At 45.7% G+C, this 27,193-nt stretch overlaps 1 protein-coding gene across 1 annotated transcript in view; it reads left to right on the top strand.

The window, feature by feature from the left end:
• Positions 1 to 1,229: 1,229 nt before the first annotated feature.
• Positions 1,230 to 27,193, top strand: part of LAMA3 (laminin subunit alpha 3) — a 190,903-nt gene continuing 164,939 nt past the window's right edge. The window contains exons 1-2 of the mRNA XM_074944500.1: positions 1,230 to 1,547; positions 15,093 to 15,245. Of these exons, the coding sequence (XP_074800601.1) occupies positions 1,239 to 1,547; positions 15,093 to 15,245 (462 nt within the window). The 5' untranslated portion in view covers positions 1,230 to 1,238. The remainder of the gene's footprint in view (positions 1,548 to 15,092; positions 15,246 to 27,193) is intronic.

Here is a 27,193-nt window from a genome sequence, read left to right as displayed (position 1 = left end):
TGTGGATAGTTCTCTAAAAACATTGCTTCAATGTGCAGCAGCAGTCAAAAAAATAACATTAGGAACCATTAGGCAAAGGATAGGTAAGAAGACAGAAAAATATCATGATGCCACTATATAAATCCCTGGTACATCCACACCTCGAATGCTGGATGCATCCCAGGCGCACCTCTGCCTAGGAGCTGGACCTGCTGCTGGCCGCTTCTGGGGTGCAGCGCAGCCCATGGTGCCAGGACAGGCAGGAAGCCAGCCTTAGCACCCCCTCTGCGCCACTGACCGGGAGCTGCCTGAGGTAAGCCCGTGCCTCAAGCCCCTGTCCCAGCCCGGAGCCCCTTCCTGCACCCCAAACCCCTCATCCCCGGCCCCACCCCGGAGCCTGCACCCCCAGCCTAGAGCCCTGACCCCCTCCCACATCCCAACCCCCTGCCCCAGACCTGAGCCCCCCCCAAACCCAGAGCTCCCTCCTGCAACCCAAATCCCTCATCCCCGGCTCCACCCCAGAGCCTGCACCCCCAGCCCAGAGCCCTGACCCCCTCCCACACCCCAACCCTCTGCTCCAGCCCTGAGCCCCCCCAAACCCAGAGCTCCCTCCTGCCCCCCAAACCTCTCATCCCCGGCCCCAGTCCAGAGGCCTGACCCCCTACCGCACCCTAACCCCTCCCACACCCTGAACCCCTCATTCCTGGCCCCATCCTGCAGCCCTCACCCTCGCACCCCAACCCTTTGCTCCAGCCCTGAGCCCCTCCCACACCCCGAACCCCTCATCCCCAGCTCCGTTGGGTCGCGGGCATCAACAATTGTCTTCAACTGGGTCGCCAGAAAAAAAGTTTGAAAACCAGGGCTCTAATGGACCCAGCCAGAACCCCCCTCCCACCCCACCCCACCCCACCCCACCCCAACGCTCTGCGGATTGGGAGCCAGATTCCCAGACACCATCTGTTGGTCCGGCAGAAGAGTGCTGCCAGCCTCCCCTCCCCGCCCAACTTCGTAGTCCTCAGGACCCACATATTTCCTGCATGCCTCACGCCTCATTCCCAGCCAGCAGCCCTCCTGCGCCCGCTGCCCTGCGCGTCTCGCTCTGTGCACCAGAGGGGGGTGTTCTCTCCCCGGCTCCTCGGGGCGAGCCGCGCACAGCAGCGGCGCAGGCAGAGCGCAGGGAGCCTCTCACCTCCGGCTGTCCCCCATCAGCTCCAGGGACAACCGCGGGCAGGAGCCGGGGGCGGGGGACCCGGCTGAGCATGGCAGCGGCGGCGCTGCAGGGCAGCCGAGTATCTCCCTCACCGCTGGCGCCGGGCGCCGGGCTCTTCCTCGTGGTCTTCCCCCTCTTCCTCACCCTGCGCCCCGGGGCCGCCCAGGTGGGGCCGCCCGACTCCGGGGCGCTCGGGCTCAGCCTCCATCCGCCCTATTTCAACCTGGCCGAGACAGCCAGCATCCGGGCGACGGCCACCTGCGGGGAGGAGGAGAGCGGCGGCGGGAGGCCCCGGCCGGAGCTGTACTGCAAGCTGGTGGGCGGACCGGCCGCCTCCCCCGCGGGGCACACCATCCAGGTACCTCCCCTGGCTGCGGCGGGGATCCCCGGCCAGAGCGCTGGACACGCGGGGGGGGCCGGGTTAGCACGGGTTAGGGGCCTCCGGGGCATGGCACACGGGCTGCCCGCCCTGGAGAAGCGGGACAGGTGCGCGCCGGAGGCAGCGCTGGGCGCAGCCTCGTTGCTCCCTGCCTTTCATTCCCCGGCCGGTGGCCCGCGCGGCGCCACTTCCTCCCCACACCCCGGAGAGATTTTGCGAGGGGAGGGGAGCGGAGCGGTTGGGGGTTGAGCTCAAGAAGGGCCAGGTTAGCTTAGGCTTAAAAGCCTAGATGGGCCCGCCTGGCAAAGTGCCCACCGGAATCTCAGCTCCCCCAGAGTCTAAGGGTGTTTGGGTGTGGTGGCGTGCGGGCCCTTCTTTAGGGAATAGGCAAGAGGTGACACTTGAACTCAGGACCGCACCTCGCCTGCACAGCCCCTGCCCACAGGGAGCACTTTGTAGTCTCCTCAAAGCTTGCAGTATAATATTGTTTGACCTCTAGTTAAAGACTAACACCCAGTAAGCAACTGATGGTGGCGGTTACTTTCAGCCATGTTTCCCTGAATATTTTAAAGCGGCTCAGGTTGTATTGTGGGGCAGGAAGACAAGCCAGGACCCAGTGATCACATTACTGTTTGTAGGAAAAAATATAGAGAGCTGGAGAAGAGGGGCACATGTATGCTCCTGTATCTTTGGGTGTTTTCCCTCCCCACACCCTTGCTTTGGTGTTTGAAGAGCTGACATATGTAACCTCTGGATCCTAGTTTCCTCTGTGCTCAGGGAAGGAGCCCAGCTGCTCAATCTCACTTACTCAGTTTTTCTGAATAGAGTTTGGAAAGCAATCTCCCCTCACTCCACCAGCCTGGAAAGCTGTTTGGTGCAGGAGTTAGTGGTGCAGGATCACCTTGCTGTCCCAATCCCTCCCAAGCACTGAAGGGTTGGACAGAGTAGATCAGATGCCTTACGGCTTTCATGCTTGTTCCCATCCCCAATTCTTCAGTGCAGGCAGAGGTGTGTAATAACAACTGCTGCATCGGGGAAGGGCCCTCTAGGCTATGGAGGGGGAAGTGCCTTTTAATGTTGTATTAAGAAGACCCAGTGTATGTCCTGGTTTTCACAAGTACTGAATCCTGAGCCTCATAATGTACCCCTTGAGCTGCTTGTGGGATGATGCCAGAGATTCCTGTGGGAGTCGGGGTGGTGGTGGTGGTGGTGGTGGGGGACGGGGGGCGTTTCCTCTCTGAGAAGAGAGTGTGAGGGGTGATGTGGTAGGAAAGGATGATGATAAAGCTGCAGATGCTGATCTGACCTATCTGGTCAAGAGACCTCTGTGCACCTTATGACAGCCACAAAGAGAAAAAAAGAAAGCAAAATTCCCAGGGGTGGGTTGATAGAAATACACTTTCCCCAGGTGGTTTGGAAGAAACTTGTGTGAACTTGTCTGTCAGGAGGGTGAGGAAAAAGGAACATTAACCACTGACATGCAATGGACATACAGTATCAGCTCTGACAATACATTACTACAGGGGAGATGTTGGAGATAGTTTGACAAACATTCTCTAGGACTTTCAAAGGAATTTGTTTTGGGGTAGGAGTGAGGGAGAGAGTTAGAAGAGGGTCAAAATAGGATTTAAAATAGGTTGTTACAGAATTATGGGGTCAAACTTGTGACTACAATTGATAGAAGAACTAGGCAAGTCATTTTTACAGGAACTTGAAGAGGGGGTTATGTTGTGTCAGTTTTATTTCAAGAATCATTCCTGTTTGGAGGGAGTTTCTCTCCATAGTTTTTTTCAGGGGAAAGATCAAGAGGAGTATGCTATCCTCAACACATGTAAATAGTGCCTTTCTTCCATATCACACTATAATCTATTTTCAATTGACTTTATATTTCTATAATGCCTTCCATCAGAAAATCTCAAAGTGCTTTACCAATACTAACAAACTGCACAACTTTCTGTTTTACAGATGGGAAAACTGGGATGTAGATTAAGTGACTAGACCAAGGTCACAGAGGAAGTTTGTGACAGGCAGGAATACCTTCGCTCTTAGTTCTGTGCTTTAATCATAAGGCTATCCCTTCTCCCTTACATATTCAGCTGAACCTTGCTGTTTGATACTTGTTTAACACAGACACCACATAATTTGAACAGACAATGCAGCAATCTCTCCTTATTTCTCAGCAGTGCTTTAATAGCAGAATAGTGTAGTGTGATCTCATACTACTAACATTATATGAAGTATTAGAAGTCATTAAATATAAACTACAAATAAAATCAAATCAGTAAACAAAGTTAATTCTGTGATGCAGTATCCTTGCTTTCTTGTCTTTTGTCTTTTTATATACTAATACCACTTGTAAGTGTGAATTAATGAGGTTTTACTGTATGTAGGGAGAGGATAGAAAGAAGGAGAATTCCCTTTGTTAAATATTTACCTTACAGGTCCTGGGTTAGAGGCCAGTTGTGGTTTGTGCCTAATCCAAATTCCTGAAAAAATTACTGATAGCTCAGCCCTGGCTCAAGGAAACATGTTTTGCTTCTTACAGTATTTGTATAAACGTGGATACAGCAGAGTCTCTCTCCAGTTTCAACAAAGCCCCATTGAAATACATAACATGAATACTTCTGTAGTTTACCAGCAGTTGTTGTGATTCAAGAGGGGTTGGAAATTCTTCCAAAAGGCCAGGGAAATCCAGCCACAGAAAATATGATAAGAGCACAATGTACATATTATCAAACTGCTCCACCTCTCAAGTTCTAATACACTATAAATAAGGGAAGAGAATCTATCTTTTCGGTTAGACTTGCAAAAATGAACAAAAGTGCATTAAATTCCTATGAAATCTTAGCTCATAAGATTTAAACAAACACACACACATTACATGCAGTACTATGTCTTTAAAAACTCACAGAGAGAGAATAGCCACAATAACAAACAAATTCCAGGTTAAGGTGATACTGTGCACTTAACTCCCTCTGTTATGCCTTACTATTGAGGTATGTACAGGGCTGGATTGTGGCTGGCCCTGCACAGGTTTGTAAGTGCAAGGGGAGAGGGTCCAAGGAGCTTCTCCCACTCATGCCCGGTTCATGGGGTAACCACGAAGTGGATGGGGAGTGGAGTCACTGCTCTATGCTAGTGCCATCACTAGCCTCCCCAAAGAGGATGAGGAGGAGCAGAATGGTCCCACCTTTGCACTCTGGTGCTAACCTGGCACCCTTAGTGTACACTTTCGCTGCATGGCATAGTGTTTACTGGAGTTTGCGCTCCCAGGGAGCTCCAGAAAGAATTCAGTGAGAGTCATCCACCATTCCTTCTGGGGTTTCCACTGCATTGAGGCCCCTCCACACAACTCAACTACCTGGCATGGGCTGAGCCTGTAAGGCACTCTCCAACCCACAGTATAGCATACAGTCTATTTCCCTTAATCAGCATATTGGTAAATTGGCCATTCGCTAAATTAGGATGAGTTTCAGTGAACAGATTCAGTGCAGTGCTGTGCATTTCAGTGATTCAGAATGATGGATAAATGGTGTGTCTGGGATTGGCTGATAGTAATAGTGCGCAGATGTGAATTAGCATTTGGTAGCGTACCTGACCTGCTGCGGGGCGCGTAACTGTCAGATATTATTGTGTAACCAAGTTCTGCAACGTGTTTCTTTTCTGTTGTGTAGATAGGACCTTTATCTTCATTGGGTGTAAATTGTGCACATTGGCATACTTCCATAGATTGCTTGTTGCAGTTTCAGTTTTCAAACTGAGATCACCATTCTTCACACTTGGGAGAACTGCAGGAGATGAGGATAATTAAATCACTAGCAAATGCACACCTGCCCTGGTGATGAATTCAAGCCAAAATCAAACAATGTCTTGAGGCTCAGTCTCTTGAAATCGAGACACGTGCAATCTACCAGACAGGCTTCAGTGTGGAATGCCTGTAGATATTGCCAGTGGGAAGCAAGGGAGAATGGTTTGTCCAACAATTTATTTTCCTTCATTTCTTACTCGCTGTTTTGTTGGCAGGTCTTGTGGAATGTACTTTACATAACTGAAACTCCAGCTGTTGCAGGATCATTCTTTGAATTATGTATTGGGAAAATTATTAAATCTTGAGTTCAGATCTTCAAATGCTGCAGTTTCTTTAAAATAACCCATCTCCCAACACATGCATTTTATAGTCCTAATTCAGTTTTCTGTTCACTCTCATCTTTACTTTAAGGCTATCACCAGAGTGTAGTTTAAAACTCTGAAAATACACTAGCAAGAACTGTGTTAAAACAAGGCTGTTGCTGCATAGTTCTAGCATGACCAGTGTGGACATGGATTTCTTTTAAAGACTTATGCTTCAATATTGTTATAAAACCATGCTCTGGTCACTATTACACATTGTTCTTTCTGGTTGTGATAGAAAATGGTATCACTGACCCTTAGTGCAGTATGACAAGTTGTGTCTACATTGGCAAACCTCACTAATGCACAGCCTGAGTTTACAGTAGCACCCTGGTTTACCTTGGTCCTCTGTACATAAGTAAAACCAAACCAAGTTCTAGCATGATTGGAGGAGCATCATGTTATTGCATAATCCCTGAATAGTTCATCAGCCTATGTACATGGGGATTTGTCCATGCCTTTTTTCTAAATGATCCTTGACATTCTCAAGAGTTAATCCCTGACCCAGGCTGACAAACACAGTATTGACTGACACAAACTCAGATTCATCATTTCTTGTGAAGCCTATAGCATTGTATGCTGTACTTGTTCAGGAATTGTCAGAAAGGGAGGCAGCTGCACCTGCACTGATGTTGACAATGGTTTAAATGCTAGTGTAGACAGGACCAAATCATTTTCAACACTACATTAAGTCTTGGATGAAGTCTTCTTGAAATAGTGACAAACTTAGCCTTGTATCACAAGCGCTAACCAGTTGTTGACACTGTGGTGCTGCACCCTTTGCTGATGGCAGATACAGAATGTTCTGGTATAGACAAGGCTCACGGGCTGCCTTTATTATAATCTACGTATACAGTGACCCCATACATGTTCACAACCCTTAGATACCACAATAGGTGTCTTAGGTTGTGTCTACACTAGACTTCTTTGGGAAATCTCCAGCCATTGTACCAGCATCAGGGCAGCTTCATCTGTGGTAGCAGAGGTGGGGGCAGAAGAGTAGACATGATGACAGTGCTGTTTTTACCACTGTGTCAATTATCCCTGAATAGAGTAGGTCTAGATGATATGGTGGTAAAAACACTGGTGAACATGCATGAGTGTCCTGTCTCCACTCTTGCTCTCACCTTTGCTATCATCAGTGGAGCTGCACTAGTTTTAGTGTAATGGTGGGAGATTTCCCAAAGAAGTTTAGCATAGTCAAGTCCTTAGAAAATCATTAGAATGATAGATACATAAATATTGGTAGCTGAAATAAATTGCGCTCTGTATGTAAGGTTCATAGTGTGTGGGATACAAGCCTCCCTTAAAAAATTATTGTTTTCTTTTTCATGACAAAGGTTCAGATTCTGCAAAAACTTGTGCTCGCAAAGGGTCTGTGCTAGTTGATCTCTTTAAAGTATTTGGGTCTAAAGTCATACAAAGTTGACCTGGACAGATGTGACTATATGTTTTTGTTTTATTTTAATGTTGTCTCTGTAGATATCCTATATGAAGTTGCCAGATATGTATTTATTTTGTCTGAAGCAGAATAATTTTAACTGAAAGGACACACAACGGGGAAAAGCTGGTGTGTGTGTATGTAGCGAAAGACAGTTATTTACACTTCCTTGTCTGTCCTTTTTTTGCTTTGTGAAGTTTTTTTGTACTTAGTTTTGCAGCCAAATTATATGTATCAATGGAAAAAAAAACTTGAAAAGCCTGTATAATGGTCCTGAGTAAAAAGATCCCCATGCAAAATATAGATGAAGTGTTCCAAAAATGAAGTATAACAGAATTAAGAGGCGAAATGATAAACTGACACATGAATGAGGGGGGAAAAATGAAGAGCAGGCAGGTAGGGTCGATAAAAAAATAACATTACTGGAGTAGAATGTGATGGGGAGAGAGACCCTTGGAAATTGACTTTACTAATTTTAACTATTTAACAGTATTTGGATAGCAGAATACAGTTTTATGAAGGAAAAACTATAGCTTGGTTAACCCCACTAGCAGATAAATTAGAAGCCAATTAGATTTTCTCATTATTATTCCTTTAAAGTATAATAGGTTTTATATATTATCAGAGAGAGACAGGGGATCTCCAGAACTTGGTTTTAATTATGTATTTAAAGGGCTGGATAGCAGCCTCCATAAATAAATGCTTTAATTGTCTTAAAAGGCATTTCTCCAGATTTGCATGTTCTTTGGTTTTTCTTGGGGTGCATTTTGTCAAAAGTTCATGATTCAGCACCAAAACATATTACACAGCCTGACATGGACAGAACTTGAAGGAAATTTTTAGTATAAGTTAATGTCCACTTTAGGCCTTGTTTACGCTAGTTTTTGCAACATTTCCCACTTTTGTTAACACCAGTTCACCTTTTTCAGGTCTTGTCTACAGTGATGCTGTAGCACTTCAGTGAAGATGCTATCTATGCTGACAAGAGAGCTTCAGCATAGGTATTCCGTCTCCCCAAAAGGCAGTAGCTGTATTGATAGGAGAAGCTCTCCTGTCGCCATAGCACTGTCTATACGGGGAGTTTGGTTGGTAGAACGGTGCTCAGGGGTGTGAATTTCCCACACCCTGAGCAATGTAGTTATACCATCATAAGTTGCTAGTGCAGACCAAGGCCTGGTCTACACTACGAGGTTAGGTCGAATTTAGCCACGTTAGGTTGATTTTATACACAACCAACCCCATTCTGCCGACCTAAAGGGCTCTTAAAAATGACTGCTGTACTCCTCCCCAACGAGGGGAGCAGTGCTAAAATCGACCTTCCTGGGTCGAATTTGGGGTAGTGTAGACGCAGCGCTGTGCAATTTGATGGTATTGGCCTCTGGGAGCTATCCCAGAGTGCTCCAATATGACTGCTCTGGACAGCACTTTCAACTCCGATGCACTAGCCAGGTGCACAGGAAAAGCACCGGGAACTTTTGAATTTCATTTCCTGTTTGGTCAGTGTGGCGAGCTCAGCAGAACAGGTGACCATGCAGTTCCAGAATCGCAAACGAGCTCCAGCATGGAGTGAATGGGAGACACAGGATCTGATTGTAGTATGGGGAGAAGAATCTGTGCAGGCAGAACTCCGATCCAGCAGAAGAAATGCTGATATATATGCCAAAATCATGCAGGGCATGGTGGAGAGAGGCTACACCAGGGATGCACAGCAGTACCTACCAAAAGACGAAGGCGGCAAATGGTCGCTCCGGGTCAGAACCCCAAACAGGCTGCTTCTATAATCAGCTGTATGCCATTCTAGGGGGGGACCCTACCAGTACCCCAACACTCTCCGTGGACACCTGCAAGCCTCACCAGCCTCACACAACACAGATGAGGATTTTGTGGATGAGGAAGAGGAGGAGGAGAATGCATTCTCCCTGGCAGCCAGGACCTTTTCCTCACCCTGAAGCCAATACCCTCCCAGGGCCTATTGTTCCCAGACTCTGAAGGTGGAGAAGGCACCTCTGGTGAGTGCACATTTGTAACGACACTACAGGGGTTAAAAGCAATTGTGTTTAATGTTTGATTTACCCTGAACAATTGGGATGCATTCGCGGCCAGTACAGCTAATGGAAAAGTCTGTTAATGTATCTGGGGATGGAGCGGGAATCCTCCAGGGACATTTCCATGAAGCTCTCCTGGAGGTACTCTGAAAGCCTTTGCAGAAGGTTTCTGGGGAGGGCTGCCTTATTTCATCCTTCATGGTAGGACATTTTACCACACCGAGCCAGTAGCAAGTGGTCTGGAGTCATTGCAGCACAAAGCATGGTAGTGAATGGTCCTGGGTTTTGGTCGCATTCATGCAACATTTGGTCTTTATTTTTCTGTGTCAGCCTCAGGAGAGTGATATCATTCATGGTCACCTGGTTGAAATACGGGAAGTTTTGTAAGGGAACAGTGATCCCCTCTGTTTGGTGATCCCCTGGGCATGCTGGGCTGTTTGTGCGTGGCTAAGAGGGATCATCCCAGAGAATAGCCATGCGGGGGGTGGGAGGGGGTGTGCTGCACATCTACCCCAAAACCGCAGCCCCTCCTTTAAAATGGCAACCGCAGCCCGTCCTTTTAATCAGCAAACACAACCGGCATTGGTTGCTATGGGAAAGGAGGGCGCTGCAGTTTGAAACCATTCCCACATGTTATGAACACGGAAGAAGCCAATACCACGTACCCTTTGGCTTGCCATGGTTACCTGCAAACCGAATTTAGTTGCTCAGCTGTGTGTGATGTGTCACCATACCAGCAGGCGCTCAATATAAAAGGCAAAATGCAACCTTGTACCTAAAACACATGTGCTGTCTGCTGTGAATTGCTTGATTCACTGTGAAAGAGTCTCCCTTTTGTTCTCAGAAATGTATCTTCTTAAAAGTCTACTCTCCCTTTTTCCCCCCCTGCAGCTGCAAATGCTTCCATGTTCCCCGCATCAACTCCGTCCCTGAGGTTATCGCAGATTAGAAGGCAAAAAAAAAACGCACTCGCGATGATATATTTTCAGAGCTCATGCAGTCCTCCCACACTGACAGGGCACAGCTGAATGCTTGGAGGCATTTGGTGGCAGAGGCCAGGAAAGCATACAGTGAGCATGATCGGAACACGCAGGAGGAGATGCTGAGGCTAACGGGGGAGCAAACGGACATGATGAGGCGTCTGGTGGAGCTGCAGGAAAGGCAACTAGAGTACAGACCACTGCTGCAGCCATTGTGTAACTGCCTGCCCTCCTCACCAAGTTCCATATCCTCCTCACCCAGATGCCCAAGAACATGGGGGGGAGGAGGCTCTGGGCACCCTGCCACTCAACTCCAGGGGATGGCTCAAGCAACAGAAGGCTGTCATTCACACAAGTTTGATTTCTAGTGTGGCTACAATTAGCAATGTGGCCTTGTCCTTCCCTCCCACCCCACCCCACCCCACCAGCAAACCCTTTGTACACCCAGGCTTCCTTTTATTAGTCAGCGTTGTCAGTGATCTCAAGTTTTTTTTAATAAAGAATGAATGGATTCAGAACAATAGGGACTTTATTTCCTGTGCCAGCTGTGGTCGAAGGTGGGACGGCGATTGGCTTACAGGGAAGTACATTCACCAAAGGGGGCGGCTTTGCATTAAGGACAAACACACACAAGTGTCACACCGTAGTCTGGTCAGTCATGAAACTGTTTTTCAAAGTCTCTCTGATGTGCAGCGTGTCTCGGTGTGCTCTTCTAATAGCCCTGGTGTCTGGTTGTTCAAAATGGGCTGCCAGGCGATCTGCCTCAACCTCCCACCCCGTCATAAACGTCTCCCCCTTACTCTCACAGATATTGTGGAGCACACAGCAAGCAGCAATAACAATGGGAATATTGCTTTCGCTGAGGTCTAACCTACTCAGCAAACTGCGCCAGCGTGCTTTTAAACGTCCAAAGGTACATTCTACCACCGTTCTGCACTTGTTCAGTCTATAGTTGAATTGCTCCTTACTGCTGTCCAGGCTGCCTGTGTACAGCTTTATGAGCCATGGGAGCAAGGGGTAGGCTGGGTCCCCAAGGATAACTATTGGCAATTCAACATCCTCCATGGTAATTTTCTGGTCTGGGAAGAAAGTCTCTTCTTGCAGCTTTTCGAACAGCCCGGAGTTCCAAAAGATGCAAGCATCATGCACCTTTCCCGACCATCCCACATTGATGTCGGTGAAATGGTCCTTGTGATCCACCAGTGCTTGCAACACCATTGAGAAGTACCCCTTGCGGTTTATGTACTGTTCGGCAAGGTGGTCCGGTGCCAAGTTAGGGATATGCGTTCCGTCTATCACCCCACCACAGTTAGGGAACCCCAATGCAGCAATGCCATCCTCTATGACCTGCACATTTCCCAGAGTCACTACCCTTCTTAGCAGAAGGGTATTGATTGCCCTGGCTACTTGGATCACAGCAGGCCCCATGGTAGATTTTCCCACTTTGAATCGATTCCCGACCGACCGGTAGCAGTCAGGGATTGCAAGCTTCCACAGAGCTATCGCCACTCGCTTCTCAACTGTCAGGGCAGATCTCATCTTGGTATTCCTGCGCTTCAGGGTGGGGGAAAGCAACTCACAAAGTTCCATGAAACTGACCTTACGCATGTGAAAGTTTCTCAGCCACTGGCAATCATCCCATACCTGCAACACTATGCAGTCCCACCAGTCTGTGCTTGTCTGCTGGGCCCAAAATTGTCGTTCCACTGTATCAACCTGCCCCAATGCTGCCATGGTATCCCAGTTGCCACATCCCATGTTTTCAGGAATATCTGTGTCCATGTCCTCCTCACAGTCTTCGTCACGCTGGCGACTCCTAGCTAGGCTCTGCACATACTGCAGGATAATGCGCGAGGTGTTTGCAATGCTCACAAAAGCAATGTGCAGCTGAGCGGGCTCCATGCTTGCCATGCTATGGTGTCTGCATGGATAACCCAGGAAAAAAGGCTCAAAATGATTGTTTGCCATTGCTTTCAAGGAGGGAGGGAGGGGAGACTGATGACATATCCCCCAAACCACCTATGACAATGTTATTACCCCATCAGGCATTGGGAGCTTAACCCAGAATTCCAATGGGCAGTGGGGACTGTGGGATAGCTGCCCATAGTGCACCACTCCATGAGTCAATGCTAGCCACGGTATTGAGGATGCACTCCGCTGACCTAATGCGCTTAGTGGGGACATGCACAATCGACTGTATAAAATCAGTTACTGAAGATCGACTTCTATAAAATCGACCTAATTTCGTAGTGTAGACATGCTCCAAGCCAACATTAAGAACTCTGCTGTAGGCCAGCTGCTGCCAGTATTTTGCATACTATGCCATCTAATCTTGTGCAAAGGAAAACTAATTAAAACAGTTCTTAAAGTGCTGGTACTAGCCGCTGACCAGTCTAGGCTAGGGCTGCCAAATGTTAACAGTGGTGGAACTGAACCTGTGTTAGTAACAGTGTACTCGAGGCCAAAATATGGCAGAGGAATCTGTCTCTGAGATTCACTGATTTTAGGAAGAGTTAGTACTTCAACAAACTCTGGTTTCAGATGCTTAGGCAGTGATTTCCATGCCAGTTCAGTGGTCTGACTTTCTTTAAAACTTGGCAGCAAAAATGTACTGCTTAATATTACTTTTTTATTTAACTTAAGTGACTTTAATAGAGTATAATGAGTTTAAGCTTTAACACAGGTTGTCATAATTTCAAATTTAATTCTAAATAGATTCATTTTTTAAAATAAACCCATGTTTACATTAAAATATGATTTAAATTAAAATATCTGATTTTTTTAAATAAAAAAACCCAGATTTTTTTTATCTGCCCTGCTCTATCTCTAGATTTGGTATGTGGGTGTTGGTGACTTATGATATACAGGAGATTAGACTAGGTGATCTGGTGGTCCCTAGTGGCCTTAAATTCTATGATTCTCTGTGCCTCCGTTCCCTATCTGTAAAATGGGTATGTTAATACAGTAAAAGCTGTTTTATCCGGCACGTCACCAACTGGAAAGCTCTATAAACCGGCATTTCTGATCTTCATTCAAAGTCCGGTTTATAGTCCAGTTGGCGCAAGGCTGGCAGGTTGCTGGGGTGTGGGAAGGGATGCAGAGCGAAGGCTCTGAGAGGGAGTTTGGGTGCGGGAGGAGGCTTGGGGTGCCGGATCCAGGGGGCACTCACCTCAGGCAGCTCCCTGCAAGCAGCAACCTGTCCCGGCTGCTGCTAGGCAGAGGCGCGGCAGGTGGCTCTGCATGCTGTCTCCGCCCGAAGGCGCTGCCCCCACAGCTCCCGTTGGCCAAGGTTCGTGGCCAATGGGCGCTGCAGAGCCAACACTTGCGGGGGCATCGCGCAGAGCTGCCTGCTGTGCCTCTGCCTAGGAGCAGCCGGGACAAGTCACCGCTTGTGGGGAGACACCTGAGGTGAGCGCCTCCCAGATCTGACACCCCAAGCCCCCTCCCACCCCCCTGCCCTGAGCCCCCTCCTCCACCCAAACTCCCTCCCTCCTAGTTAACCAGCATTTTTAACTTACCGGCGTCCCCCATTCCCCCAACATGCTGGATAAAACAGCTTTTACTGTACTTCTCTTGCTCACAAGGGTGTTGTGAGGATTAAATACATTTAAAAAATGGTGAGGAGCTTAGATACTATGGCACTGAGGGCCATATAAGTACCGTAGAGCATAGATAAAGAGAACTAACACGTATACAGAGGACTACTTACACATTGTTGGAATTGTTCATTTTGAGAGGAGTGGAAGGGCCAGTAACCTTGTAATAATGCAGGCTGTGAAACTGAATCCCAGTAGAGAACTGACTATTTTGAAATGTAGATTACTCTGCTCCTGGAGCATGCTGGGAAATGGGAAGGAGTCTTGGGTTTTTTATAAACAGGCCCTCTTTCTCAATTCTTAGAAGAATGAATGGGGGAAAGATGGAAGTTAAAATTCCCATCAGAGATGGGTTTTTTTGGAGGGGAGGAGATTCTGAGAGGAAAAGTGTCTCAGCTATTCCTTGGTGTGTTTTGTATGTTAGTGTTATATTTTGCTTCCTATGTTTTGTTTCACCTTTTAGCAGTTTAGGCATGTTGTTTATTGGTTTTTAATAAAGACTGTTTTAAATGAAAGAAACCAAACCTAAATCTCTGGTCTACTCTTGTCACCTACTACGAAAATGAAAATGGAGAACCCCAAAATACTGTAGACTGTGGTATCACTGGCATAACGTGTACTCTTCAGAATCTGCTGCTATTAACATTCGGGGGATGTCTGTAGCATTACCCTGTTATCTGCTAACTCAGAAGTCCACATGCAGAATCCAGTATGCAAATAGTTTGAAACCCCTTAAAAGTTTTGGCTCCAGTGAATGGATTACAATATTACAAACATAATGACAGACCTGATGGCAACTTCAGCAAAAGTGTAGGTTTTGAGAATGTGCTTAAAATTAAATGAGGGGTTAAGGCCCAGATCCTCAAAGGTCATTAGGTGCCTAACTCCCATTGATTTCAATAGGAGTTAGGCACACAAATACCCTTGAGGATCTGGGCCTAAGTGCTTTCTTGAATAAAAATGGACTTCGCACATGCGTAAATGCATTGCTGAATTGGGGCTTGTGTGCATATCTTGATGTCATTGCAAAAGTGGGCCTTTGATAATTTTACTAAAATGTCAGTAAATTTATTAATATCAACATGCTCTACTGTAGTTTCTTTGGAAAGAGGTTGGAACCAGAAATACACCATACAAAAGCAAAACAAAATCTTACCACACACCCAGTCAAAGCCCTACCTAAGTATCATAGTTAGCAGTAGGATCCATCATTTATAGTTTAATGGAAAGATGTGTCTATACTCTAAGTCAGATCAAACTGAGCATAAATCTTTTGTTTTCTTGTCTTTCAGGGACAGTTTTGTGACTATTGCAATGCAGCTGATCCCAATAAAGCTCACCCGATAACCAATGCTATTGATGGAACTGAACGCTGGTGGCAAAGTCCTCCTCTCTCTTTAGGCTTACAGTATAATGAAGTGAATGTCACTTTAGATCTTGGACAGGTGAGTATGTGATCATTTTATTTGGAGCGTTAATGGGTTTGGCCATATTCTGTATCAATACAAAGGCCTTACAGTAGAAAGATGAAAATGTTTGAATTAAGAATCTTGGTCTGCCATGTGATTCTTTTGTGGTTTATGTTCTGTGATTGTTACAGATTTAACTTTACTTAAGTGACTAATCTTTCTCAGGAATGTTGACTGTGGGTTCTTGCCACAGACAATATATTGATTGCTATGAATTGGCGCTACTAGAATCTAAACACAATCAATTAATCTAAAGCTGCATAGGATCACCCCCCTAGAACTCAGGCTCTGCCTTTTATTCCATAACCTCTTCCCCCATGGCTCCAGGGGAAATTCATGCTGCACACTCTCTTGATGACAATAGTTGGAAGAGGATTACTTTAGCTGAAGGTGGATTCCGTTAGCCATTCACAGGAAGCCTTCTGCTCTCTGCTGGACACTGCCTTAAAAGAAGAAAACTATTGATTTAGAGTAGCCCAGAAAGAAAGACACAACAGAGGCAGGTAGATGGGTGTTAATACAAATATTCGGGCTTCCCCTGCAGGGGAGAAGCAAGTAGCTAACACTAAAGACTCTGCATATGTAAATTCAGCTTTGTAGCTGTAGGGCCAGATTCTCAGCTGACATAAATAGGCACATCTTCATTAAAGTCAGCTGTGCTATGCCAATTTACACCAGCTGAGAAAATGGCCCATAGTCTTCATTCCCATTATGTCCTTGCTAAGCCTCAGTCCAGATCTGTCCAATGAGTGGTTTCTTAGAAATGTTTCTTTGAACCAGTTTAGTTGTAGGGTTCTATCATTTAGGCAATAAGTGTTTTGATGTAGAAGCCTGTGAATCTTTACTGATGATTAAAGCTGCGAGTCTGTCACAGAGGTCACGGAAATCATGGATTCTGTTACTTTCCGGGACTTCTGTGACTTCTGCAGCGGCCGGTGGGGGTGGGGTGTCTGGCCTGGAGATCACCTGAGCAGCTCGGGCAGCCTGTGGGTCCGCCGCACTGGCTGCTGCTGGGGCAGTTTCAGGCCACCGCACCCCGCTTCCCCAGCAGCAGTGGGGGTTTTGGGCTGCCATACCGCCCCAGCCCCCCAGCAGCAGTGGGGGTCCCGGGACATGCACCACCGCCCCCCCCAACCCCCGAGCACCCGCAGTGCCCCCAGGCTGCTCCCTACCCCAGAGCACCCAAGATTTAGTCAGGGGTATATAGTACAAGTCACGGACAGGTCATGGGCCGTGAATTTTTGTTTACTGCCCATGACCTGTCCATGACTTTTACTAAAAATACCCGAGTCTAAAACGTAGCCTTACTGATATTAAAATCTCTAATGCACAAAACAAATTTTGAACAGGCACATGTTACTACTGCATTACACACTGTATATTAAAAATAAAATAGCCATTGTTGAGCTTAGGCAAGCTTCTGCCAAGCATTATTTTTCTGATCCAAACTGTGGTCCTTATCCTGCAAGCACGCATGTGGGTAGTTCCATTGATGTCAATGATATTATTCTCATGCTTAAAGTTAGAAATGTAAGTTTTTGCAGATATGGCCCTCAGTTTATAGAAAGTTGAATGGGATGAAAAACCAGGTGGGAACTGTTCACTTGGGGTGGAATTCGAAATAGGCCTATAGTGCTCTTCTCGTTCTCAGTTATTTCATAATATTGCCGTTGTCTGAGTTCTGGAAACAGGCTGATAGCTCTGGCCTGTACTTTTTATATGCACGATTCTTTTCTCTAAGGTTTCCAACTCAGAAGTAAGGAAAACATTCCTCAGTTTTATGCATATCTCCGTGTATGAGATTTTGTAATAAAATCTTTAGTGGGATCCTTCTTAATTTACATCTCTACTGTTTTATATGCTTTAAAAGTATATTTTCTTTTGCTTCTGTTCAGTATAAAAACAGGTGAACATAATAGAGATCAAAACAAGAAATAGGAATAGAAAATTGAACTAAATATAGTTAGATAGCACAGAAGGCTTTTTTTTGGAGGGCGGGAGGACATCTGTATACCACATCTTTTTGTGATGCTCTGTGTTTCTATCTGAGAATAACTTGAAAGTTCGAGCTTCCAGGGGTCACTGCTTTTAGTTGCCTGAGTTTTTTTGTACCCAGATTGAATCACCTTTCCCCCCGATTCTTCAAAGTTGCTGATTTCAGTTGGAGCTGCAGGTGTTTAGCGCTTCTGAAAATCAGGACTAACAGCTCAGTGACGTTCCCCTCTGGTGTTATCTGGGCGGGTGATCTGCGAGGCCTCTCCAATCATTGCCTCTGGGAGCCAGCCTTATCCTGTTCTGCTGTGAGAAACCCTACTCCTGGGCTGTTCACGCACAGCCTCTGGCATGTAAGCTGTTCCCAGCTACTTGCAAGCGAATGACACTAGCCAATATCTCCGGTCCCAGACACAACCCTAGGAACCTCCGTCTTGCTGTGTCCAGTTATGCCCACTGGACGCTGCAAGCTTATATAAGTTCGTCAATTTAACAAAGAAATTGATATGTACCAGGCTTGTTATCCCAAGGGAAGCCTTTGACACACTTCAAACCAAAAGCACTGCTTCAGGTAGAATAAACAAAGAGATTTATTAGCTATAAAAATAGATTTTAAGTGATTATAAGTCAAAGCATAACAAGTCAGATTTGGTCAAATGAAATAAAAGCAAAGCGCATTCTAAGCTAATCTTAACACTTTCATGTCCTTAAAACTTAGATGCTTCTCACCACAGGCTGGCTGGTTCATTTTCAGTCAGGCTCTCCCCTTTGATCAGTGCTTCAGTCGCTTGGTGGTGGTGGTGTCTGTAGATATAGGTGGAAGAGAGAGAGCATGGCAAAATGTCTCTCCCTTTTATCATGTCTTTTCTTTCCTCTTGGCTTTGCCCTTCTCCCCTTCAGAGTCAGGTGAGCATTACCTCAGCCCGAAGGAAGGATGTGACTCCCTGGAAGGTCTAACAGATTCTTTTGTTGCTGCCTAAGCCAGTGTCCATTGTTCCTGTGAGGCTGGGCTGGGTTTGTCCCATACATGCCCTGACGAGGTGTGAACTGCCTCTCTGTTCTTGGAGAGTTTTTGCATGGGCTTGCTTTAAGCCATGAGGATACATTTTCAGCCTCATAACTATATAAATGAAATTATAACTTCTAACCTTACTATAACAATTACTATAACATCACTATAACAGCTATGCTCACTGCATTATGACCCTTCCGAAGACACCCAACATGACAAACTTTGCATTGGATAACACGTGGGGATGTAGGGTGTTCCCCCGAGGTACAGAGCATCACAAACTCCCATCCTCAGAAGATATTTAGGCAGCTAAATCCTATTGAAATCAGTGGGCATCTAAATATTTTTGAGGATCTGGGCCAACATGTCTCAGGTTGGGGACCCAACGTTAGTGGCCATTTTTGGAAATTTGTGTATAAAAGTAAATTGTGCTACAGAAGATTCTCTTTCTGACTACAGTAACTATTCATTGACATTGTTCATATAGGCTGTTCAGTTTTTGTTTAATAAGCTTTCAAGTGACTTGATTATAAGGGGAGGATCATGATCTACTAATTAAAGATAAAGGCTGGGTTCTGTATGCAACTCTGCCACTTACATTCCTGGGTGATCCTGGGCAAATCGCTCTCTGTGCCTTAGTTTCCTCTTCTGTAAAATGGGGTTAATACTTCCATACCTCACACAAGTGTTCAGCATTAATTCCGCAATGTTTTTGGAGCCCTTTAATATACTTGTGCAGAACTGGTGCAGAAATGGAGGTTTTTCAGTAGCTAAACTAAACGTCTGTGATTTTTGTTTTATAGAATTTTTTTATTTAAAACAAATTTAAATGAATTATACATGTCAGTATTATATCTTGGTTCATTTCTCCACTGCACCTCTATGGAAAGAGCCATAGGTAGGGTCCTACCAAATTCACAGTCCATTTTGGTAAATTTCACAGTCCTAGCATTTTAAAAGTTTTGAATTTCATACTTACAGATATTTAAATCTTAAATGTCACGGGGCTGACACAAATCATGAATATGTATTTAAAAATATAAATATGCAAAGCCCTTAAGTCCACGTTTCTCAAACTGGAGATCCTGACCAAAAAAGGGGTCACAGTGCTATTGTGGGGGGTTCACGGTATTACCACCCTTACTTCTGTGCTGCCTTCACAGCTGGGTGGCCAGAGAATGGTGGCTGCTGGCTGGGAGCCCAGCTCTGAAGGCAGCAATACCACCAGCAACGGTGCAGAAGTAAAGGCGGCATGGTATGATATTGCCACCCATACTACTGCGCTGCTGCTGCTGCCGGCGGGGCAGAAGGGTGGGCATACCATACCATACCATGCCGTCTTCATTTCTGCACTGCTGCTGACGGTTCCTCTGCCTTCAGAGCTGGGCTCCCAGCCAGCAGCCACCGCTCTCCAGCCGCCCAGCTCTGAAGGCAGTGCAGAAGTCAGGATGGCAATCCTGCAACCCTCCTACTTTAGCCAGATTTCACAGTCCATGACGCGTTTTTCAGGGCCATGAATTTGGTAGGGCCCTAGTCACAGACCATGTCTTCACTGCAGAGTTAATTTCACTGAAAAGCCATATCCAAGTTAGAAATCGTAGAATCACAGAAGTGGAAGGAACCTCAGGAGGTCATCTAGTCCAGGACTAAGTATTATAGACCATCCCTGACAGGTGTTTATCCAACCTGCTCTTAAAAATCCCCAATGAGGGCGATTCCACTACCTCTCTAGGCAATTTATTGCAGTGCGTAACCGCCCTGACGGTTAGGAAGTTTCCTAAATCGCCCTCGCTGCAATTTAAGCCCATTGCTTCTTGTCCTATCCTCAGAGGTTAAGCAGAACAATTTTTCTCCCTCCTCCTTGTAACAACCTTTTATGTACCAGTCTTCTCTTCTCCAGACTAAACAAACCCAGTTTTTTCAATCTTCCCTCATACTTCATATTTTCTAGACTTTTAATCATTTTTGTTGGTCTTCTCTGGACTTTCTCCAATTTGTCCACATCTTTCCTGAAATGTGGCACCCAGAACTGGACACAATACTCCAGTAGAGGCCTAATCAGCGCAGAGTAGAGTGGAAGAATTACTTCTCGTGTCTTGCTTACAATACTCCTGCTAATATGAGGGTTTTGTGTGTGGACTGGAGCCAGGTTAGGGACAACACCTGAATAAGAGCTCTGGAAACTTCTGCAATGAAGACATATTCATAGAAAGTTTAGGACGTCTGCTTTGCCTGCTATTGATAACATTGTTTAATAATTCGTCAGTTTAAGGCTGCACAATGGTAACATGATATTCAGAAGCAAGTATACAGCTAATGTTGATGTGTGAGCTTCCTTTACCTTCTAAGGTACAGACAGGATCTTTTCACTCCAACACATAAATGCAATAATTATTTTTGTGAATGTAGGAAATATCTCTTAATTTTGTTCTTTCCTTTATTTTAATGTTGATAGGTTTTAAATAGATTTTCTCACTAGGCAAACAGCGGCTTTGTGAGACAGTTAGATTCCAGTTTCTCCCTTTCTCTGAAACGCAGCACAACAATCCTGAACCTTAGAGCTGTGGGCACCCTGCAGCATTCTGTATGTGAGATAATGTAGTTTGCAAACTGAACCCTACCCTTTGGTTTGCAATCTACCAACCTCTTTGTGTTTGAAGGTCTCCAATCCCCAAAGGTCCCAAGGAGCATCCTGCCTATTTCTCACCCCAGGCTCTAACCCCCCAGATGCTCCTTGCTTCTACTAAAAGCACTGGGCCTGCTATGTAACCTTTGCTGTCTATGGAGAATCTGGTGGCAGATGCTTGATCCATGTTCTGCTCTTTTAGATGTTGGATGCACCCCTCCCTTCGTATTTTTGGGGAAGGATGCAGGCTGTGTGCTCTCTGTCCATCAGACTCTTCAGAGACTACCTGGTATATGTGGTTATTTCCCAGTCGATAAAGGTTTTCTGGGTAGAAGGCTCTGTTCTCCTTGCTACTCCAGCACACTTGACAGAGATGGCCGCACGCTCCCGAGCTTGGGAAATAAGGAACCCCAAGAGCTGATAGGCTGATGGCCTTGGGTCTTGTGGTAGTGGGGAATGCTTGTAGACATGGGGGTATGTAGGAAAGATAGGTCGGTGGGTTCTTTTCCCACTTTATAGACTTAGTCCCACTCCTCTCCTTCAACCCCAGGATCAATTTGAATCTGAGGTTCACTCTTAGTATTTTGCATGATACTCACACACCTGCTCCACATCAGTCTGATGTGTATAAAACATTCTAATAAAAGCCATTTGCACAGTGTTATTAATGGAGAAGACGTGGTAAGGGCTGTGGACCCAAATACAGCAATGTGCATAAGCACAGGCCTAATTTTAAACATGTGAATAGACCCATTAGTTTCAATGGAATTACTCACCTGCTTAAAGTTAGTCACTTGTTTAAAAGTGTTGTAGAACTGGGGGGCTGTAATACTGAAAGAAAGAGGGGAATATGTCTAACCATGCTAGGGGACAATTGCTTTACCCTTTATTTTAACGCAGTGCAAATCTCCCCGCTGATGAAGTGCACAAATTGTACCGCACTCCCATCATATTGACCAAGAATAAGTATATTAATGTATGTAAATGTATTAATGAACAACAGTGGCTCAGTTATGAATTGGTCATCAAATACCCACAATTAGAGGAAGCAGAGTTATACATAATATTAAATGCTTTTCAAGTGCCGTGTTCCTGCTATTATACATTTTAAGACTCCATGGAGTTGCTCACTTCCTATGTTAATGTCATTGTTCAGAGGACATTTTTCTTATACATCTGTTCTGTGAGAATGTTTGAAAGCTGGTTAAAACAGAAAACCACTCACTGGTGGTTCCATTTCATGAGAGACTGGGATGGTTTTGAAAGTCTAAATCCCTTCAGGATCTCAAAATCTGCCTATGCAGAAAGTAACATTTTGTTATTGTGAGGGCAGCCCTTGTGTTTTCAGACTCCTGAATGCAAAAATCCTGTCATGCTTTCCTTTCTGGCTGGGTGTATTATAGTTATATTTTTCCAATCAATCACCATTCTCCTGAAAAATAAGACAAGCGTAATGCTGCTACCTGAGGCAATCTCTCCCTCCTGATAACATGTCTACTTACACTGTGGCTGTTCCTAGCTTGTTTTAAGGTTGCTGATACGCATTGTTGCAGCCTCACTCTTGCTTTTAATCACTGAAGCAACCAGTTTCTTTCAAAATTGGTTTCTGCATCTTTTGTCTCTTTGAATCCAGAACCTCTGCCTGAAGTTCTTTAATCTGCACTTGACTCCCTGGGTTGCTTAATTTTAGCAGATGTGTCTTCAGATTTGGCTTCCAGTGAGATTAAACTCTTCGAATGCCCATCAGTCGCTGCTCTAATATTGTCCTAAGTATCTCAAAATTTTCTGTTCTGAAAAGAGGAGGTGAAGGTGCAGGAGAGCAGCATAATGGTGGCTGCTGAGAAAAGGATGTCTGACAACTAAAATGATTTCTTAAAAAAGATTTGTCATTGCTCTTAGTTATGCTTGGTCTCTTTACTGTGCTTTATTGACAGTAATGTAAATGCTCAAATGTCCAGACGCAGTAAGATTTTGTGCACTAAATAAAAAATGTGCTATGTAATTTCTTCCATATAATCTTTTAAATAAACTTCTATGGTAAATGGAAGCTATGGAGTGGACATTTGCTATGTCAAAAATACTATTTTTCTCTCTTTAAGTAAAGTATGATATATTCTTTAAACCATAGGTTCTTAACCTGACGTTAACAGACAGATGTCAGTGTGTCATGACCACACTGCCTTCCTTTATGGCTAGATGGCTGAAACTCTTTTCTATTGTAACATAGAACCATGGTATGGAAAATGTTGAGAAACACTGTTAAAAGCTGATTTATAGTTCATCTTTCAGTGATAATGCTAGAGAAATATCTAGAAGACCAATTCAAAAAATGTTGCTGAGATTCCTTTGTGCATAGATGCATATGGATCAAATTTTGCTTTCCCTTACTCTGTGTATATTTGCAGTAACTCCATTGTCTTCAGTGGAGTTCTTGTGGATTTCAGCTGGCCTTATTGTCTCAGGAGTGAATTCTGCATGCATGTGTGCCTATGTACACAGACACAGTCATCTCCCCAAAGTAAAAGGTCAGAACAGCATAGAAAATATGAGGAGAAATGATTTGTGGTGGACCTGAATCTCCAAGAAAAAGATTGAGCACAATGTAGTTTACTGTTTGTTTGTTTTTTTAGTGCTGTATTGCTGGAGCATTTGGCATCTCAGGAAATACATTCTCATAAAAGTGAAGAATTTTCATCTTGCATGTTGGACTTGGATTTTTATTCTTGAGTACTTTCCAGAAAATCACTGCATGGCAACCTGCTGTGTAACAGGCCTCTCCAATGAGCGGAGAGCATAGCCCTAAAGTACTTGGTGAAACTAATTGCTTCAGCAAACGTGATGCCCTCATCTAGCAACAGGGATCAGGTCCCTGCTTGCCTTCAGATCAGGAAAACATTTTTCAGATTTTATTTTTCCATTATCACGTCTGTACCTTATATGGGCTGTAAATAGACCAACAGCACCATGAAAATGGTTACGAAATCTCTCCAAGTAACTGTGTTGCAATACAGTAGTTATGTATTTACTTTCTATGGTATGAATCCCTTTAGTATGTGAGCACCTCACAAATATTATTGAATTAACCTCACATCACCTCTATAAACTATTATGGTCCCTATTTTCTAAAAAAAGGGAAACCGAGGCACAGAGAGCTCTTGCCGAAGATTACGCAACCACAAGCAGAAAAGCTCAGCAACTGAGATTCAGCTCTTGGTTTACACTGTGATCTTGCTTTTATCCAGTTTTACAGCTAAATTTAATGTTAATTAGTATTCACACCTCCCTCAAACCACCCAAGAACCTTAAGCCAGTGGTATGATCTTTGGAAGACTTGAGGTTTTTACAAGTTCTGATGATAATGAAGGTTTTAAAATATTTAAACATTACTCACAACTTGGCAAATAGTGTGAAGTGCTTTTACACTAGGCACTTTTTGTGGGTTGAATCTGTCCTCTATGACTAACCCTTTATGTGCTCAAATTAGCAAGGCTCTGCTGAGACTATTAATCAGCTGTCTGGTTACATGTTGTGATTTAAAATCTCTTCTCTTAAATCTCTTCTCATAAATCTGACACTTTATATTAGTAGTTTGCAGTGTTGTAGCTGTGTTGGTCCCTGGGTATTAGAAAGGCAATGTGGATGGACCAACTTCTGTTGGTAAGAGAGACAAGCTTTTGAGCTTACACAGAGCTCTGTGTAAAATAAGTGTCCAGTCTTGCAGTCTTTTTTCCCAGGCGAAGCTCCCATTGGAGATTTGCCTGGTCAATGACTGTAAGATTCAATTCACAAAAAATAATAATTGTCACATCTATAGCACTTTGCAAGTGAAGATTTTAAAGCATTTTTAAATAATTAAGCATCACAAAAAACTCCTCTGTGAAATGAGTAAGGGATATTCAGGAATCAATTCACTCACCATGGAAGTGCAGCTAGCTCTGGTGTGGTGTGCAGCAGCTCTTGAAGAGCACAGATGAGTTCTATATATAACATTAGGACAGCAGTTGAAGAACAGTATTATATTCTCTTGAACCTGCAGGGGGATTTTCAGATTGACATAATGGGCTACATTGCTTTCTCACAGACCCACATGTAGAGGTTTCTGTGTAGCATTGTCCCTTTGGCTGGCTCTCTCTGGGGTTGGGATCCTCATGGAAAAGAATTGGGGACTTCGGGGGCCTGGAAGCAGGGCTGTATATCACTGCCTCAGCAGTACCACAGCAATTAGGCAGAAAAGATCATACAAACTTTCCCATCCCCTGCCTCTCACTGCATAAGAGAAACTTGGTTCTGGGAGCATCAGCTTGCAGAGTAAGTTGTGGGAGTACATTTCCAAAGGAGCTGTGTTGCCTGGGAGTATGAGAAGGAACACTGGGAGCCCTAGAGTTGGCATGGAGGCACCCCACAACCCTCCCACACTTGGCTCTTTCCCTAAGGCAGTGATTCTCAACCTGTGGCCTGCTTGTGGCACAGTCAGCACATAGCTGTGGCCATGTGACATCCTCAGGACCGTAATTAGGGCATGGCAGGAGGAGCACCTGTCTTGGATGGGGGTGCATAAATGGGGCAGTGCAGGATCAGGCCCAGCATCCGCTCCCATGCAGGATTGGGCCCAGCGGAATCAGCCCCCCCCCCCAATCTCCTGGCAGGATTGGACTCAGCAGCATCACCAGGAGGCCAGGGTGCTCAGCGCATTCACAGTGTCTTGGGTCCAGGGACCCTGGCTGAAGCAGGCTTCCCGGCACTAGGACTGCAGCGGCGGGTGGGCTGTAGCCAAGGTAGGAGATCAGCAGGTGCAGGGAGGGAAGGTGCAGGGTGCTAGGGCTGCAGGGCACACAGGGAGAAGGGTGCTGGGGTATGGGAAGGGGGCTAGGGCCATGGGGAGGGGAGTACAGCTGGTGCGTGGGGGTTAGACTCTACGTGGGGGAACTGGTGACTGGGGGCAGTCCCTGGATGGGGGGGTTGAGTGCTGGGGGGCATTCCTTGGGGGGGTGCTGGGTGATGGGAGTTCCTGGTGGCAGTTGCTAGGTGGTGGGCTGGGTGCATTGGGGGCAGACCCTGGCTGGGGGACTGGATGCTAGAGAGGTTAGTTCCTGGAGCGGGGAGGGAGGGTATTCTGCCCTGGACAGGGCACCCTGTCTCTGCAGGGCAGGCAGGTGTGCCAGCCCAGTGTTTGTGGAGGTCTGAATGCTGGGGGGGATAGTCCCAGGGGGAGTTGGGTGATGTGGGCATTCTCTAGTTGGGGGGGCAGTCCCTTACTGGGGGTGTTGAAATGAAAGGTACTACATTGATTTGAATCGTACTGCTGTCATGTAACAAATACTAAATCTTTTTTTTTTTTTTTTTGGTAGATGTACAGGTAGTATACATATTGTGTGGATGCAACACACATAACATACAGAAAGCTGCATATGCGGACCACAATTGTAAATAGGTTGAGAACCACTGGTCTAAGGGATCCTGGCAGTCTGGGGGCAGGCTTGTGATCCATTCTTTGGGAGAAAAACTTTTCCAAGTGCTGAAGTGATTTTGGAGTTTTCCTCATCTCTACAGGTTTCTTTGTGTGGGGACATGGGTGCTAATTCTACTACTTTTGCAAAAAGTGCCACAGATCTTTAAGCATGACACATGGTTAGGACCGCTGCTTTATTGTCCTTTCCAAAAGATAGCACCGTTCATTCACCATGCACGAAGCAGTCAATCCTGCAAATCCTAATATCACTTTCAGACATATATTTATTATGTAGAAGGAAGAGTCCCACCTTCTGAATCACAAACATAATTTCTTATAGCACTCAGATGTTACTTGAAGGTCTCCCATCCAAAGACTCATCTATCCTGACTTATAGTCGCACCCCAGAGTTACGAACACCTCGGGAATGGAGGTTGTCCATAACTCTGAAATGTTCTGTAACTCTGAATAAGAGTTATGGACTTTAGCCACAGGGGGAGAAGGGAGTTAGGGCTGCAGCCACAGGGTCGGGGGAGTCGGGGCTTCTGATACTGGGACGCCAGGGCACTGGGTGGGGGGCTCAGGGCTTCTGCTCCATGGGAGCACCAGGGCTCAGGGCTTTAGACCTGGGCGGGGGTACAGGGGCTTCAGCCCTGCTGCTTCACTCCCAGTTTCAGCCTAGCAGTGGAGGGTGGGGGGTAGGGGTGCCAGGGCTCAGGGCTTTAGCTACGGGTGCGGGAGTGCTGGGGCTGAAACCGGCGCTTGAGCCCTGGCACACCCATGCCCCCCGCAGTGCTGAAGCTGGGAGTGGAGCCGTGGGACTGAAGCCTAAAGCCCTAGCGCTC

The sequence above is a fragment of the Natator depressus genome, chromosome 2, assembly GCF_965152275.1.
Source record: "Natator depressus isolate rNatDep1 chromosome 2, rNatDep2.hap1, whole genome shotgun sequence".
NCBI lineage: Eukaryota > Metazoa > Chordata > Testudines > Cheloniidae > Natator > Natator depressus.
Note: the sequence above shows the minus strand (reverse complement) of the source record. Positions and strands in the feature narration are given on the sequence as shown.